The 16,931-nt window shown below is 37.3% G+C and overlaps 1 protein-coding gene across 1 annotated transcript in view; it reads left to right on the top strand.

Annotated features, from left to right (window-relative positions):
• The window catches only part of LOC115216425 ((E3-independent) E2 ubiquitin-conjugating enzyme UBE2O), a 134,821-nt gene that overhangs the window by 28,295 nt on the left and 89,595 nt on the right, over positions 1-16,931 (top strand). The window contains exons 3-4 of the mRNA XM_029785753.2: positions 2,103-2,132; positions 10,345-10,582. Of these exons, the coding sequence (XP_029641613.1) occupies positions 10,373-10,582 (210 nt within the window). The 5' untranslated portion in view covers positions 2,103-2,132; positions 10,345-10,372. The remainder of the gene's footprint in view (positions 1-2,102; positions 2,133-10,344; positions 10,583-16,931) is intronic.

The following is a 16,931-nucleotide window of genomic DNA, read 5'->3' as shown; positions in this document are numbered from 1 at the left end:
TTTCATTTTTCACTCTTGTTTATGAAATTGTGGAGTGCATTGCTCCCTCTCTCTCTCTCTCCCACCTCGCTCAAAGACTTGAAGTTTTTATTTAATTCCTTCTGGGTTGTTTGTTTATGGAACACATTTATTCACCACAAATGTCCAAAAGCAAGAATTATAAAATATTGAACTGCTATTTAATCTTATTAAATCTGTTGAAGCGTTTCACAATGTTTTCTTTAAATCATAAAAGAATAATGGAATTGAAGAAAAAGAGATGAAAGTTAATTTTTACTCGTTGGGAATTGCAAAATGTCAAGTGGTCATCATTTTCAAATGTGATTGGAAACATTACATTATAGTTGTGGCACAAAGAGAAATGCTTCTGCACCAAATTATATTTGATGGTTTATCATCATCATCATCATCCACTTTTCCATACTTGCATGGGTTGGATGAAGTTTCTTTGAGGTAAATTTTCTACGGCCAGATGCCCTTTCTTTGGCCAACCCTCACCTGTTTCCAACCAAGTTGGGATATTTCTCTGTGGCCAAACATGTTCATGCTGTGTATTGGAAATAAATGATACTGCTGCTTCTATAACAGTAAGTGTCTTTTACAAGTATCATGCAATACCACAACAGAAAGACACAAACTCACATACACACTCACTCACACACACCGCACACACACACACACACACACACACTCACATACGACAGGGTTCTTCCAGGTTCTGTCTAACAAATGTATCCAGAAGGTTTTTGTAGGACAAATTTATTCGTATTAAATTCTCTACCAAAGCAAGGCACGATAACCTTTCCACCTCCTCGTAAAAAAACAACAACAACAACAACAACAACAAAAACAAATAGGTATAAAAAAATCTCAGTCCTCCAAAAAAAAAAAAAACTCAAAGAGTGAAAGACTGTAGTGAAAGACACTTACCCTATGTGCCATGTTGTGGGATTGAACCTAGAACCATGTGGTTGGTAAGCAACTTTCTTGCCACACCTGCACCTATATCTCCATTTTATTCATTAAACAGATTTATGGTGTTTTTAATATGAGTTTAGCAATTAAAAATTTTAAGAATTCAGCATGATAAATGGATCACCAGAGTTAATACATCATCATCATTTTAATGTTCACTTTTCCTTGCCTGATTGAATTGGATGGAGTTTGTTAAGGTGAATTTTCTATGGCCAAATTCCCTTTCTGTCATCAAACATCACCTAACTTCCAAGTAAGGTGTAGTGTGATGGAGGAAAAGGACAACAGAAAAAGAAGCAATGGGAGAAAGAAATACAAAAGGCCTTACCTCGGCAAAATCAGCGGTCACTCTCACGAATTCAACATGTCTTGTCACTCTGCTGTCTGTGCTGGAACTGACCACATGTGCTTGCTGACCACACATGCTTCCTGCCCACGCATGCCCCTTTCATTCTTCCACCGGCCCCTGCAAGCCTTACTTCCACCCACCTCATCAGTCATCCTCTCCACCAATACCACATAGCTCATCACAGCCCATAACACCGCTAACACCACATAAGGTAATATTTCCTCTTGATCAGACTTTTTCATGGAAGATTGGAAATCAAGGACACTGCTTGTGTGACAGTGACACGTATTTATGAGTATTACACAATGTCAAAGCAAGGAAGCAGTAACATAGACACAAATGTAGACACACCTAGATATACACAATGGGCTTCATTCAATTTCTATCTACCAAATCTACTCACAAGGCTTTGGCCAGCTCAGAGCTATTGTAGAAAACACTTGCCCAAGGTCCTATGCAGTGTGACTGAACTCTGAAATTTTGTGGTTGGGAAATGAACTTCTTCAATACATGACCATGCCTGTACATATCACTGTGTCTGAAAAATAAAAAAAAGACAGGATGATCATGTTTGGAATGCCTTTTGATATAGGTCTACTTAGAGCTAACTTTGGGCTAAACACATCAACAGCAATCAGTAAAGTTAGTAATTTCCAATAGTCACAATTGAAAATAATTTTTTCAGGCAACATTTTCCCCAAACTATCGCCACATACTTATTTACAGAGGACTTCAAAACCTAATATGCTTTCTCAGTGTCTCTCCTTTTATTTTTCAGCAAGGAACCATTTCTTCTTGGATTAATCAGGTAATTTAACTCTATTCTTGCTCAGTTCATTTATCCAAAACCAAATGCATAATACACTCTTTGAACACAGTCTGTTTTGACGTTGTGTCAAATAAAGTACTGGTGTGAAAGTTAGGAGAGAGTTTGATGTTGTTGATAACTACCTTTAAATTTTTTACCCTTTCAAACGTTTACAGAAGATTGTTGGTTACATTGAATATACACATTCAAAAAATATACAGTAGAGAATATGAGCGCATAAATACAATTAGGATCTTTTCGGTTTGAACGGCAGTTTTTTCTAGCGATGTCATATGAAATTGTCACCCATAATTATGACCCTAGTATCGATCTATTGCATTTCAATCTGTTTTAGGGTTAGGGGTAGGAGGAAGGGTATCTCTTTTTCTTCACAAATGTAAATAAACCCAATCTGTTTCTTAAACGAGGGACATATTCATATGGCACAGAATGTTTTTTACCTCAATACATGTCATTGATTGATTGAAATTGCAGAAATTGAAGAAAAAAAACAACAAACTATCTTACAAACTATAGAATTTTCTCAATAAAGCCAAGAGAAAAAGATGTTTTATAAACACATTCTACCAGTATATGAAGTTTAAAATTTTTTAGTTACCTAGAAATTATGTTAAAAACTGCCGTTCAAACCGAAAAGATCCTACAATTATTGAAGGTTGCAAAGAATGTGAACATTTTTGTTTTTTAATAGAAACCCTATTAGTTGGCCAAGTTGATAGAGTCATTAGAATATGAGATAGAAAGGCTTGCAATATTCATTCCATCTTATTGAGTGCTGAGTTCAAATCCTGCCATGGTCAACTTTGCTTTCTATTCTTTTAGGGTTGATAATTAATGCACCCTAGTCCAGTGCTGGGGGTGGGAGTTGAGGGTCTACTTCTTTCTCGTTGGAAAAAATTAACTGCGTTTAGATCTGGAAAGGGTTATGCTCTGCTGGATTTTAAATGTGCATGACATGTTCTATGTTACTATGTCGCCCCTGCAACAATATCAAGAGATGAAAGACCAAGGAAGTAGAAATCAAGCTAACAACTAACCTTTAATCAGAGGGAGTACTCACCATATTAAGACAATGGGAAGAAAATAGATGTCACTGTTATCCAATGTAGTAACTGAAATCTTGGCCCTAGATTACTCAGAATGAATATAGAAAGTTTAGTGGGTTGTTTAAATTAAAGAACTGGAAGATGAAATTTAGTTTATCAAGAATTTGGCCTTGTCTGTTAAGGATTTCTTAAATGAAAACAAAGTTATTGAGAGTTATAAATAGGAAAGTGGATACTAACCTGCTTAATGTAGTGAGATAAGAAATTTTAATTAATTAATATCTCACCTGAAGTAAGCAGAACAATTATTAACATAATGATTAATTATGTTCAGGAATGCAGTTGTTAGAAACTCGTGTTATATTTTGGTGTTATCAAATCTCATTAGTGACTGTTTAGCACTGTTAGAGCTAAATAACTGAGGTATATATATATATATATATATATATATATTATATATATATATCTATCTATATAAACGGCAGTTTGTCTGTCTGTGTGTCTGTCAGGTTGTACCCTCACCCTGACCACGGCTTTCAACCGATTCTGATGAAACTTGACACACATATAGCCCAATGTCATAATTCAAAACTAACGCAGCGAAAATTTTGAAAAGTTCCCCCAGTTCTGAAAAAAATTGATAAATTCGACATGTGGTCGAGAATCTAAGCTTTTTATATGCAACACATTTTCTGTCTAGGGGACACAACTCAACCTTTTTATCACCCAAAGGGACAGCTAGGAATATCGTATACACAGAAGTATTCGAGTGAAGAGAAGACATTGCAACCTACACATGCGCCTTCGTTCTCTAGAGGGAAAGGACTAGATTGGGATTAGTTGTTGCCTACTAGGGGCTCTTACATATCTGGGCAACGCCGGGCTATGCTGCTAGTATATATATATAATATATATATATATATATATATATATATATATATATCTATCTATATAAACGGCAGTTTGTCTGTCTGTGTGTCTGTCAGGTTGTACCCTCACCCTGACCACGGCTTTCAACCGATTCTGATGAAACTTGACACACATATAGCCCAATGTCATAATTCAAAACTAACGCAGCGAAAATTTTGAAAAGTTCCCCCAGTTCTGAAAAAAATTGATAAATTCGACATGTGGTCGAGAATCTAAGCTTTTTATATGCAACACATTTTCTGTCTAGGGGACACAACTCAACCTTTTTATCACCCAAAGGGACAGCTAGGAATATCGTATACACAGAAGTATTCGAGTGAAGAGAAGACATTGCAACCTACACATGCGCCTTCGTTCTCTAGAGGGAAAGGACTAGATTGGGATTAGTTGTTGCCTACTAGGGGCTCTTACATATCTGGGCAACGCCGGGCTATGCTGCTAGTATATATATATATATATATATATATATATAAATTTATATAAATAAGGATAAGATTGTTATTTAAAATACTGATCATATCAAGTGGCTAGCATGGGAATACAAAATGGAACTAGAGCGCAAAACATCCAGATAAACGATACAAGAAAGGGACAACAAAACATCCAGATAAACGATACAAAGAAAACAAGGACAGGTCATTCGGAGTTTTCTTTCCTCAGTTGAGTTCCAGATTATCTTTGCAATTTTGGCTGTATATCTTTAATATGTCTTTATTATTGGTATAAAGCCCTGAAATTTGATGGGAGAGGTGGGTGGAGGTAGTTAATAATATCAACCCCAATGCTTAACTAGTACTTATTTTATCAACCCCAAAAGGATGAACGGCAGAGTTGACCTTGGAATTTGATTTCAGAATATAAAGCCGAAAGAAACATGTCAACATATTTTGTCCCATCCTTTACTGTTTCTGCCTGCCTCCTGCCTCTCTCTCTCCCTGTTAATGAATGAACACTTAATTACATGGAAACTTAAAGAGAATGACAGTGGTGGGAATATCCAAGGATGCTTACTGCTTGAAAGATAGATAGTAAACTTGGTGCTGTCATAATTAGTAAGAAAACTTAATTGTGAGTTATGCTTGTCAAGGAAGTAGTAGCAGAATAAGTTGACAAAGTGCTGGACTTCTGATTGAAACCTTCATAGTTGCATCTTTTCTCCACAGTCATTTCATTCTTGCTGATTCCATTCATAAAACACATGCTGTCTACAAGGGGAAAAAATAGCTACTCAAACACATCAAGAACATTCTTTGATGATTGTTTTGGAAGCTATGGAAACATTCAATCAATCAATTAGTCAATTTTTGTTCTATCCATTCAGCCAGCTGTGACTCGTGCATTCTAATCCTCGTGTATTAGTTAAATCTTGACAATTTCATAAGCCTTTCAAAGTGTCTTTTGTTTTATTGATTACTGTCCTATTTAAAAAAAGTATGTACAAGCTTTAAGGTTAGTTAATATGTTGAGACAGAAAATTGCTAGCTGTTGATTTTTTTTATTAATTATTGTTGTTAAAGTTACACACCGCCTTCTGTACACAAGAGAATGTTATGTACAGAATGAAGTGTTCTCTCATTCTTTGCATAGCATTCTACTATCCTATTGTTGTTGTCTATTATACACTTCATTCTCTATATAATGTTGTGTACAGAATGAGAGAATGAGTATTTTAACCATACTGTACATAATTCATCATCATTGTTTAACGTCCACTTTCCATGCTAGCATGGGTTGGACGTATGACTGAAGGCTGGCGAACCAGATGGCTGCACCAGGCTTCAATCTTGATCTGGCATAGTTTCTGCAGCTGGATGCCCTTCCTAACGCCAACCACTCCGAGAGTGTAGTGGGTGCTTTTATGTGCCACCGGCATGGGGCCAGTCAGGCGGTACTGGCAACGACCTCGCTTGAATCTTTTACACATGCCACCGGCACAGGTGCCAGTAAGGCGATGCTGGTAACGATCACGCTCGAATGGTGTCTTTTACATGCCACTGGCATGGAGGTCAGATAGCTGCTCTGGCAACGATCATGCTCGGGTGGTGCTCTTAATACCCTACTAGCATGGGGCTTGAGTGCCAGTAAGGTGACGCTGGTAACGATCACACTCGAATGGTGCCTTTTAAGTGCCACTGGCACTGAAGCCGGTTAGCCGCTCTGTCAATGATCACACTTGTATGGTGCTCTTTGCACCCTGCTAGAACGGATGCCAGTTATTGAATTTAATTTTGATTTTGATTTCACTTGCACAGGTCTTCGCAAGCAGAGTTTTAGTGTTCAAAGAAAGAAAGGGTACACATATGTAGGCTGGTTATGCCCCTGGCATAGGCCACGAGATAATTATTCTGTACATAAGAGAATGTTATGAAAAGAATGGGAGAATTCCTCATTCTGTACGCAACAGAATGGTATATACAAAATGCAACAACATCTCATACTATACATAGCAGTTAGGATAATCTCACCTGTCTCATTCAGAGTTGGGTCAATATAAATAAGTATGAGTAAGCTACTAGAATTGATTCAAATAACTAAACCTATTCTATTGTGAAGGCACATGGCTCAGTGGTTAGAGAGTTGGGCTCTCAATCGTGAGTTAGTGAGTTTGATTCCTGGACTGGGCTGTGTGTTGTGTTCTTGAGCAAGACACTTTGTTTCATGTTGCTCTAGTTCACTCAGGTGTAGAGATGAGTTGCAATGTCACTGATTCCAAGCTGTATTGGCCTTTCCCTTGGACAACACTGGTGGCATGGAGAGGGGAAGCCAGTATGCATGGGTGACTGCTGGTCTTCCGTAAACAACCTTGCCCGGAGTTGTACCTTGGAGGGTAACTTTCTAGGTGCAATTCTATGGTCATTCATGACCGAAAGGGGTCTTTATTTTAGAAAAATTGCTCTTGTGCTTGATCATGGCCCTGTTGGTGTAAACAATGATAGGTCCCATGGTCTGTCACATAGAATTATCTTTTGGGTTTTAATACATTAACCACCATGGCCTATTACTGGCTGTTGTGTGAGGTTAAACAATGAAATACTGATGGTACAAGTGGTGGTTAATGTGTTAAAGACAGCAACTAAATCCTGTAAGGCATTTTGTTTGTCATCCTGCCAAATGTGCCAATCCACATATAATATATATATTCATTTCTGATAAAGACAAAAGGCTACAAATTTGATGACGTGGGGTGGTATGGTCTACTGTATTGACATCAAGTGCGTAATTGGTACTTTTTTCATTAACCCTTGGAGGATGAAGTACAAAGTTATCTTGAGTAGTGTTATGGTAAAGTCACTATATTAATAAAATATACAAAATAAATTAAAATTTCTATATAATAAATTTAAACTTATAGTTATATGATCTTATATATTATAAAATATAAATCTATATTATTAGATATTAGTTTGTAATATTAGCACAGTTTGAATATTGTTGATTAAATTCACTCCAGTCTCTGTGTAGTATTAATTTTATCAATTCTGGAATGATGAAAGTCAACCAAGTCAACCTTAGCAGAATTTGAACTCAGAACCTAGAATATAAAAGGCTATGACACGTAAAAAGCACTATCCGAATGTGGCCGATACCAGTGCTGCCTTGACTGGCTTCTGTGCTAGTGGCACGTAAAAAGCACCAACCGATCATGGCTGCTGCTAGCCTCCCCTGACACCTGTGCCGGTGGCACGTAAAAAGCACCCACTACACTCACGGAGTGGTTGGCGTTATGAAGGGCATCCAGCTGTAGAAACACTGCCAGATCAAACTGGAGCCTGGTGCAGCCTCCTGGCTTCCCAGAACCCAGTTGAACCGTCCAATCCGTACTAGCACGGAAAATGGACATTAAATGATGATGATGAATTCGTCTGCCAGGTTGTGGCCCTAATACCAACTATTGTAAGATGTCAAACAAAGAGCAGTAACATTTTCTGGTGAAAATCCTCGGAGTGTCTTTTTCGGCAACCGGCGGCTCCTCGGTCGTTCTGTCCCTGCATCTGCGAACAATCTGTGGCAAACAGGATGTCTCTACATGCGGGATTGTTGGGGACCGCTTGTGAAATCCACATGTTCCCACGAAACTTCTTCCATGAGTAGAAGCCAACTCAACCCACCCAGGGTGAATGTCGCCACAAGTAGTAAGTAAGTAAGTTGTAAATGAGTGTCACTGTTATATGAGTGGTGTCTCTCATTTCCAGTCTTCCATGAAAACATGTCTGGTCATGAAGAAATATTTTGATTGGAAACATGAGAGTGTTGGTAGCAGGAAGGACATCTGGTCATAAAAAAAATCTGCCCCAATAAATTCCATCTGAACCATGCAATCATGGAAAAGGGAACAGTAAATGTGTATGTTTGTACATATGCATGCATGTATGTATGGGAGAAAAAAAAAAACCAAGACCAGGAGAATTCAGGAATATATTTAAATGTTATTTATAGTTTCTTAACCTTTTAGCGTTTAAACCAGCCATATCCGGCTCAAAATTTTCTCCCTGTTTTATGTTATAATAGGCAAATCTGACCTCTCACCTCTACCTAAAAATGTCATTTAAAACATAAGCAATCACGCCATTGAAATTTCAAAATTACAAAGATAATGCAGGATTAATTCATATCAATGTGAATGAGTATGTATTGTATTTGACAGAGTAATCTGATTGCTAAAGGGTTAAAAGCAAGTACTTGGAGAAAGAGCAAAACAATGGTTCCAGCTTTGAAACTAAACATGTTATCTACTTTTGTTCTTCTAGGTTAGTAGTTCTCAATTGGGGTCCACATGGCCCTTGGGGTTACACATGGCCCTTGGGGGTCTACATGACCCTTGGGAGTCGTCATGGCCCTTGGGAATCCTCATGGCCCTTGGGGGTTCACATAAAATTTTGCTGTTAAATTTTATGTGCAATAAATTGGTTATATTTCTACAATACGCAAAATATTTCAGCACTTTTTATTATACAATCTCTGATAATATCTAATTATAAAAATATAATAGGACCTTTTTAAGTATCAAATATCTATTAGGGTCCAGTAAAGTACAAAATTGGAATCAAAGGGGTCCATAGGCAACAAGTAGTTCAGAACTGCTGTTCTAGGTTCTGAGTTTAAATCTTATAAAGTCTACCAAAAAGTTGGTTCACTAGTCATCATCATTAGACTGTAGCCGGCATAATGGAATAGGAGCTTTATTTGCATATTCAAACGTTTCCCATAAACAAATTTAAGATGTATAGATTTTTCTTTTATTTATTTATTGTTTCTTTTATCAGTTTCAACTCAAATTTGTGGCAATTTTGCTAAACTGTTATTATTGAGAGCCTCCTCTGATATGTGGAATTTGGTGAATAATATACACACACACACACATATATATATAAGACCCAAAGGTGTCAGATAATGCCGAATAAGTGCTATGGACAGACTATAGTTAAGTTCCAGGTTCTGTGATTATGCGAATAAGGAGTCCAACGTAGGTCATATATCAGCATGTATATATGTAAAAAATTTTTTTGATATATATTTAGATATATATATATATATTTATATGTACACACATATATTTATATGTACATATATATATATTTATTTATGTGTGTATATATATATATATGTACATATATATTTATTTATTTATTTACACACACATACACACATATATTTACATGTATATGTATATTTATATGTACATATATATATATATTTATATGTACATATATTTATTTATGTATATATATATATATATATATATATATATATATATATATATATATGTACATATATATTTATTTATTTACACACATACACATATATATATGTATATATATTTATACATACACACACACATATATATGTATAAAATTTAGTGATGCATCAGCTGAATTGCGTAAAACTGGAAGGCTACTTGGCTTGTACTATTTTAATTTAAAATGTGTTTAATGACGTAAAATGTTTTCAAACCACATCAATTAAAGAATCTAACGAGGGCAAAAAAAAGAAGGTTCTCGACTAAATTCATATATATATATAACGGTAGATAGGTTGATAGATTGCAATAGTTAAGTTTCTTTTAAGTGGTGAACCGATCGCTGGAAAACTGGCGTTGTTATTACTGCGCTAGCTCTGCATTGTTGTTCTCACTAAATTACCACAGACACCAACCATGCCATGTGCATTCTCTTCTAATGCTACGACGACTATCGCTATTATTACTTCCGGCGCAGGTCGCTCCCACAATTCCCTGTCACAGGTATGGCTGCCTGCAATATATTCGACGAAGATGAAGTGTGTATGGTAACCGATAAAGGCTGTGTATACGGGCTGGTACTGGAAAATTCGGAGTATGTCAGCAGTGATGAAGAACAGAACGATCCAGATCAATTTTGCGACTGTGTACGGCGGGGTACTGTTCGTGTAGCATGGCATCCAGACGGCAAAGAATCGGTCGTTCCAGAGTGCAAGGTGAGATAATGCTTGCTTCTTTTGCTTTGCTTTTTTTCTGTTTTACCACTTTTTACTTAATTATTTCTGTTTCATCGTTTGTATTTTTTTAAATTCTGATTGTTTAAAACTCACTTAAGGCCGAAATGTCTAATAGCGTCACCGTCCCTTTTTAACCATTGTCCCCTGACGTTAAGCTTTACTGAATTGTTATTTGGAATTCATCTGCAATACTTGGGATAATTTCTCTTTAACATGACCAAATTTAGTTCTTTAATAATATTAAAAAAGAAATCTGTCGCGTTGATTATTTAGCCCTTTCCCCCCCATACAAACAGGATTAGTTTAGTATATAATGTTCGTGCATATGTCATTGATGTATCGCAGTTCTATTACTTAGCCATACAGCTTATTTAATCGTACGTATTCTTTCCGAAGCGAATATTCATTGTGAATTTTGCAAAAAAACTTCCAACATTTAAAACAAACTCGAATGGCTGGTCATAAATATTTACACGAGTGCAATTAGCTGTGTAAGAGTTTTTAATTACAAGTCCGCTTACAGCAACAACAAGAACATGACATCACAAATTAAAACAGATGTGGTGTAGTGATGCTCATGCCTTTCTCAAGGCGTTGTTACAATACGTGGTTTCAGGTGGAAATCCAAAGTATTTTATGCGAAGAACTTTCTACTGCATTCGTTAGTTTTTTCGAGATGCTACATATTTCTAGAATACCTTGTAGTTTTTCACTGTTTTTCTTTTAATGACATTGTTTTTTAACACATTAATTACTTATTATTGTTGCGTATTTATAATTTATTGTGTCAGTTGTTTTTCTTTAATTACATTTTTAAATACCTTTCCCCAAAATTTGTTTTTACATATGGCTCATTTCCAGGCTTGCTGAGTATTCTTCAGCTTGTATTTCACACACGATATGTCCCACGAAAGTGTAAAGGTGTATTTTTAGTCTGCATAAGAAATTATCACCATTATTCCAATTACCTCATGGTAGATTTTTTTTTCTATGAAATGACATCAGTCTATTAGCTTTCTTCATCATTTCTCGCTTTATTTACAATTGAAGAATGCGATTTATTACTATTACAACTATTTTTTTAGATATCGAAATAGTTTGCAAATAATGTCTTCGATGCCTATTGATGGTTTTTGGTTTTCTCAACTGTTGAACTTGTCTTGTTTTTCATATAATTAAATAGGCTGTTGCTATTTTTTCTATATATAAGTGTGTCCATCCATCCATCCATCCATCAACTCGTACAGCTTTTAAACTTGTTTGGGGCTAAATCTTTACAACTTGAACTATTGATAGAATTTTCATTTTTGTTGATGTGATAAATGTCATGTCTTTTGATTTTCTAAAAGAAGTTTATAAATACAATATCTTATCAGTTTTCATGCACTATTCTCACAGGACTGGGAAATATATCTCATGTTCTAAATTTAATTTCATTTGGGTATTTAAGCAATATTTGTTTTATAACTGTAATTCCAATCTCCTGCAACTCCTCAGACTCAACATTTAATTGCATTAATTTCACTCAGTCGCTCCTCACCACTTCTAAGGATGTTTATAAGGGCATTGACCCATCTTACTCCTTCTCAGACTGACTTCAATGTTTCTTTTGAAGTACATTAAACCGCCACTAACCATGAATTTGCATATGTCATCCGATTACGTTCTAGTCTTTCCAACGTCATTACATATTCACTACAAAAATGCAACACTCTGAGAGATCAGCTGGTTATGATATTACCAAGTGATGCTAGCACTGACAAATCAGTGTAGTGTATCCCATCGCTAACGATATTGGCCGTGTAGGTGTTTATATATTATATAGATTTCATAGATTGATATATAGATTTCACTGATATATTACAATTTCAACCTATATAATACCAATTTGATTCCTATAAATTTAATTTAGATAACATATATCTGTTTTACATTGTATAAATATCCTTGTGAAATATGTGAAGAATTTTGGTTATGTAATATATGTATATAATTATATAATCCTAGTACTAACACGATATCATAAATATAGCGTTTGGCAATGCACTTTTATATATAACGATTTTATTGAATGTATTTTATGTATGCAGATACACACATTTGTTTATTGTATATTTACTTAATAGGCGTTTATCACATATTTTTACTATTTTATATATAATTACATAAAAATAGTTATATATATTAAATATGATATATATTTATTGTATATTTATATAATAAATATATAGGCGCAGGAGTGGCTGTATGTTAAGTAGCTTGCTTACCAACCACATGGTTCCGGATTCAGTCCCACTCCGTGGCACCTTGAGCAAGTGTCTTCTATAACCTTGGTCTGACCAAAGCCTTGTGAGTGGATTTGGTAGATGGAAACTTAAAGAAGCCTGTCGTGTGTATGTGTTTGTCCCTGCAACATCGCTTGTGTGTTTATGTCCCTGTAACTTAGCAGTTCAGCAAAAGAGACCGATAGAATAAGTATTAGGCTTACAAAGAATAAGTCCTAGGGTCAATTTGTTCGACTAAAGGTAGTGCTCCAGCATAGCCGCAGTCAGTTGACCGAAACGAATAAAAGAATATATAACAAGTTATATAATACATATATTTATAATAATGATGTATTATATAACGAATATATTAAATAACAAATGTATGCATACTCCATGAAGTGGTTGGCATTAGGAAGGGCATCTAGCTGTAGAAACCATGCCAAAGCAGATATTTGAACTTGGCTTAGCTCTCTGGTTTATCTGTTCATTTGAACTATCCAACCCATGCTAGCATGAGGAAAGAGGTGGTAAATGAAGATGATGATATGTTTATATATGTAACATATATTTCTCAGTATGACTTACACTTTCTTGTGTCCTTTTGCTTCTCTCTCGCACATTCTCTCATGCAGCCTACTCCTACTGATTCCCACCACACCTTCCTCTTACTTTTTCTCTACACTAGCATCCTCTTCGTCTCTTTCTCGAGTTCAAAGACACCATTATTGTTTGTGGTCTGTATATTTTTGTTTCCATTTGTCCACTATGTTTCATTTGGAAACTTGTGTTTGTTTTGTTGTTTTCTCTTCTGGTGCTCTTCAGATGAATGATCTCATGTTTTCCATTACCAAAGTTGTAGGTGATTCTAGGCAAAAACATGGCTGACGAAATGGGTTCGTCCATCTCTCTTCATTATCCTTTCCATTAATACATGTCTTTTTCAATATTATTTTGATATAGTTGTATGAGTGTGTACATACATACAATATAATATATATATACACTACCGTCAGAAATTAATTAGCACCCTTGATTTGCTCACCATGAAGCATGGTGGGGGTGGTCTGATGGTGTGAGGGGCGTTCAGCTACAGTGGTGTTGGGCGGCTCTATGCCGTCGAAGACAACATCAACGCAGCAAAGTACGTTGAGATAGTACGGGATACCTCTTTGGTGGCGAGGAGTACGTGCTGGCCAGTCACCTGACCTGAACCCTATTGAGAACCTCTGGAGTCGATTGGGTAGGGATTTGAATGTGCAGCAATACAGGAACCGACACGAGCTGTTTAGGGCACTTCTTGCTGCATGAGGGGCCATCCCTGCACAGTACCTGCAGGCACTCATAGACAGCATGCCAACCCGCGTAGCAGCTGTCATTGCTGCCAAAGGAGGAGCAACAAGATATTGACTAAATTTCACGATTAATAACAATTATGTGGTGTGCTGGGATATGTTTTAATAAATTTTTGATTAAAAACGAGTTCATTTCTGATAATAAGTTAATTAAATTAAGAAAATGTAAGAAAATGTAGAAATTTGAGAAGTGCTAATTAATTTCCGACGCAAGTGTATATATATAAATATGTATACCATCATTGTCATCGTTTGATGTCCACTTTTCATGCTGGCATGGGTTGGATGGTTTGACTGAGGTCTGGCAAGCCAGAAGACTGCACCAGGCTCCAATCTGATCTGGCAAAGTTTCTACAGCTGGATGCCCTTCGTAACACCAACCACTTTGAGAGTGTAGTGGGTGTGCTTTTTATGTACCACTTGCATGGGGTCCGGTCAGGCAGTACTGGCATTGACCACACTTGAATGGTGCTTTTTACGTGCCACTGGCATGGGAGCCAGTCAGGCAGCACTGGCAATGACCCCGCTTAAACGGTACATTTTACATGTCACCAGCATGGGAGCCAGTCAGGTGGCACTGGCATCGACCTTATTGAATGGTGCTTTTTATGTGCCATCAGCACAGGTGCCGATCAGGCTGTACTGGCATTGGCCACGACAATGACTTCACTTGACTCAACAGGTCTTCGCAAGCGCAGTTTATTGCCCAATGATTGAAGGGTACTTTTAAATGGGCCAGTGATGCTGCACTGGCATAGGCCACAGTTACGGTCTCACTTGGCTTGTCAGGTCTTCTCAAGTACAGCATAACTTCAAAGTCTCAGTCACTTGTCATCGCCTCTGTGAGGCCCAACGTTCAATGGTTGTGCTTCACTACCTCATCCCAGGTCTTCCTGGGTCTACCTCTTCCACAGGTTCCTTCTACTGCTAGGGTGTGACACTTTTTCACACAGCTGTCCTCATCCATATGCAACACATGACCATACCAGTGTAGTCATCTCTCTTGCACACCACATGTGATGCTTCTTATGTCCAACTTTTCTCTGAGGGCACTTACACTGTCATATATGCATACTGATATTACACATCCAGCAGAGCATACTAGCTTCATTCCTTGCAGGTTTACACATGTCCTCAGCAGTCACGGCCCATGTTTCACTGCCATGTAGCATGGCTGTTTGCACATGTGTCATACAGTCTACCTTTTCCTCTGAGCAAAAGGCTCTTTGTCACCAGCAGGTTACACTCTCAGAGCATCAGCCCTCTCTACTGACTTGATCACCTAGGTAATGGAAGTACATTTTCAGTTTGTGTTAACCTCATGAAGGGATTGGTTTAAGCCAAGGAAATACCTGTTCAATACCTAGTATATATTATATATATTTATTTATATACACACAGGGTGTGGTGAATAACCTGTTGTCTAAATTATGCAAAAATGGAAATAACACTGACATTTCATTTTAACAGGTATATTTTCCAAAATTACATAAAAATATCTTGAAATACTAACGAGTAAATTTATTTAATAAAATTGCCATAGCCTCCAGACAGTTTTGGAATCTTCTGCAACTCTTCTGGATGGTCTCCTTGTTTACCCATAATCTTTGATCTTTGCCTTCAGTTCATCTTCGGTGTTACATGGAGTTTTGTTGGTCTTTTACTCAACTGTGCCCACACATAATAATCAAGCAGGTTGCTGCCTGATGAGTTAGATCGCCAGATGTTGGGGGTGATGTGGTCACAAAAATTGTCTGACAGCCATGACTGGGTTCTCCTGCTTGTGTGGCACGGTGCAGAGTCCTGTTACCAGATATAGGGTCTTCCGGCAGCCACCCTCTTAACATAGGGTAGCACTACCTCCTCAAGGCACTTGATGTAGGCTGCCGTGTTGAGCCTGAGGCCATGTGGGAAGATAAAGGCATAATGTCGCCCTCACTTTTGATCACTCCAAACACCTTGATGTTGACTGGATGTTTGATTTTTATCACTCTCAGTGCATGTCCTTGTATTGCACTGTCCTCAGATTGACACCCAAACACTGAAATATTTATATTGGAGCTTCCGGTGCAAATGCCAAGCAGTACAGCATGTCATTTGCAAATTTCTGGGTCAGTGAGTTGCGTCATAGTGCTGTTTTTCTCAGACAGTGCCCAGTTGACAAAACCAAACTATGCACATGCATGAAATAAAAAATATAAAATGACGACATTTTACCCATTGCACCAGACTCCAATCTTGATCTGGCAGAGTTTCTACTGCTGGCTGCTCTTCCTAACACCAACTACTCTGATAGTGTAGTGGGTGCTTTTACGTGCCACTGGCACGAGGGCCAGTCAGGCGGTACTGGCAATGGCCACGCTCAAATGGTGTTTTTTATGTGCCACCTGCACAGGAGCCAGTCCGACAATGGCAACGACCTCACTTGAATGTTTTTTCATGTGCCACTGGCACAAGTACCAATAAGGTGATGCAGGTAAAGATCATGCTCGTATGGTGCTCTTAGTGCTCCACTAGCACGTATGCCAGTCATCGAAATTGATTTCGATTTCACTTACCTCAACAGGTCTTCGCAAGCAGAGTTAAGTATCCAATGAAGGAAAGGTACGCATAAGTGGGCTGGTTACATCCCTGGCATAAGCCACGAGGTTATGGTCTCGCTTGGCTTGCCGGGTCTTCTGAAGCACAGCGTATTTCCAAAGGTCTCGG

Source organism: Octopus sinensis, linkage group LG10, assembly GCF_006345805.1.
Source record: "Octopus sinensis linkage group LG10, ASM634580v1, whole genome shotgun sequence".
NCBI lineage: Eukaryota > Metazoa > Mollusca > Cephalopoda > Octopoda > Octopodidae > Octopus > Octopus sinensis.
Note: the sequence above shows the minus strand (reverse complement) of the source record. Positions and strands in the feature narration are given on the sequence as shown.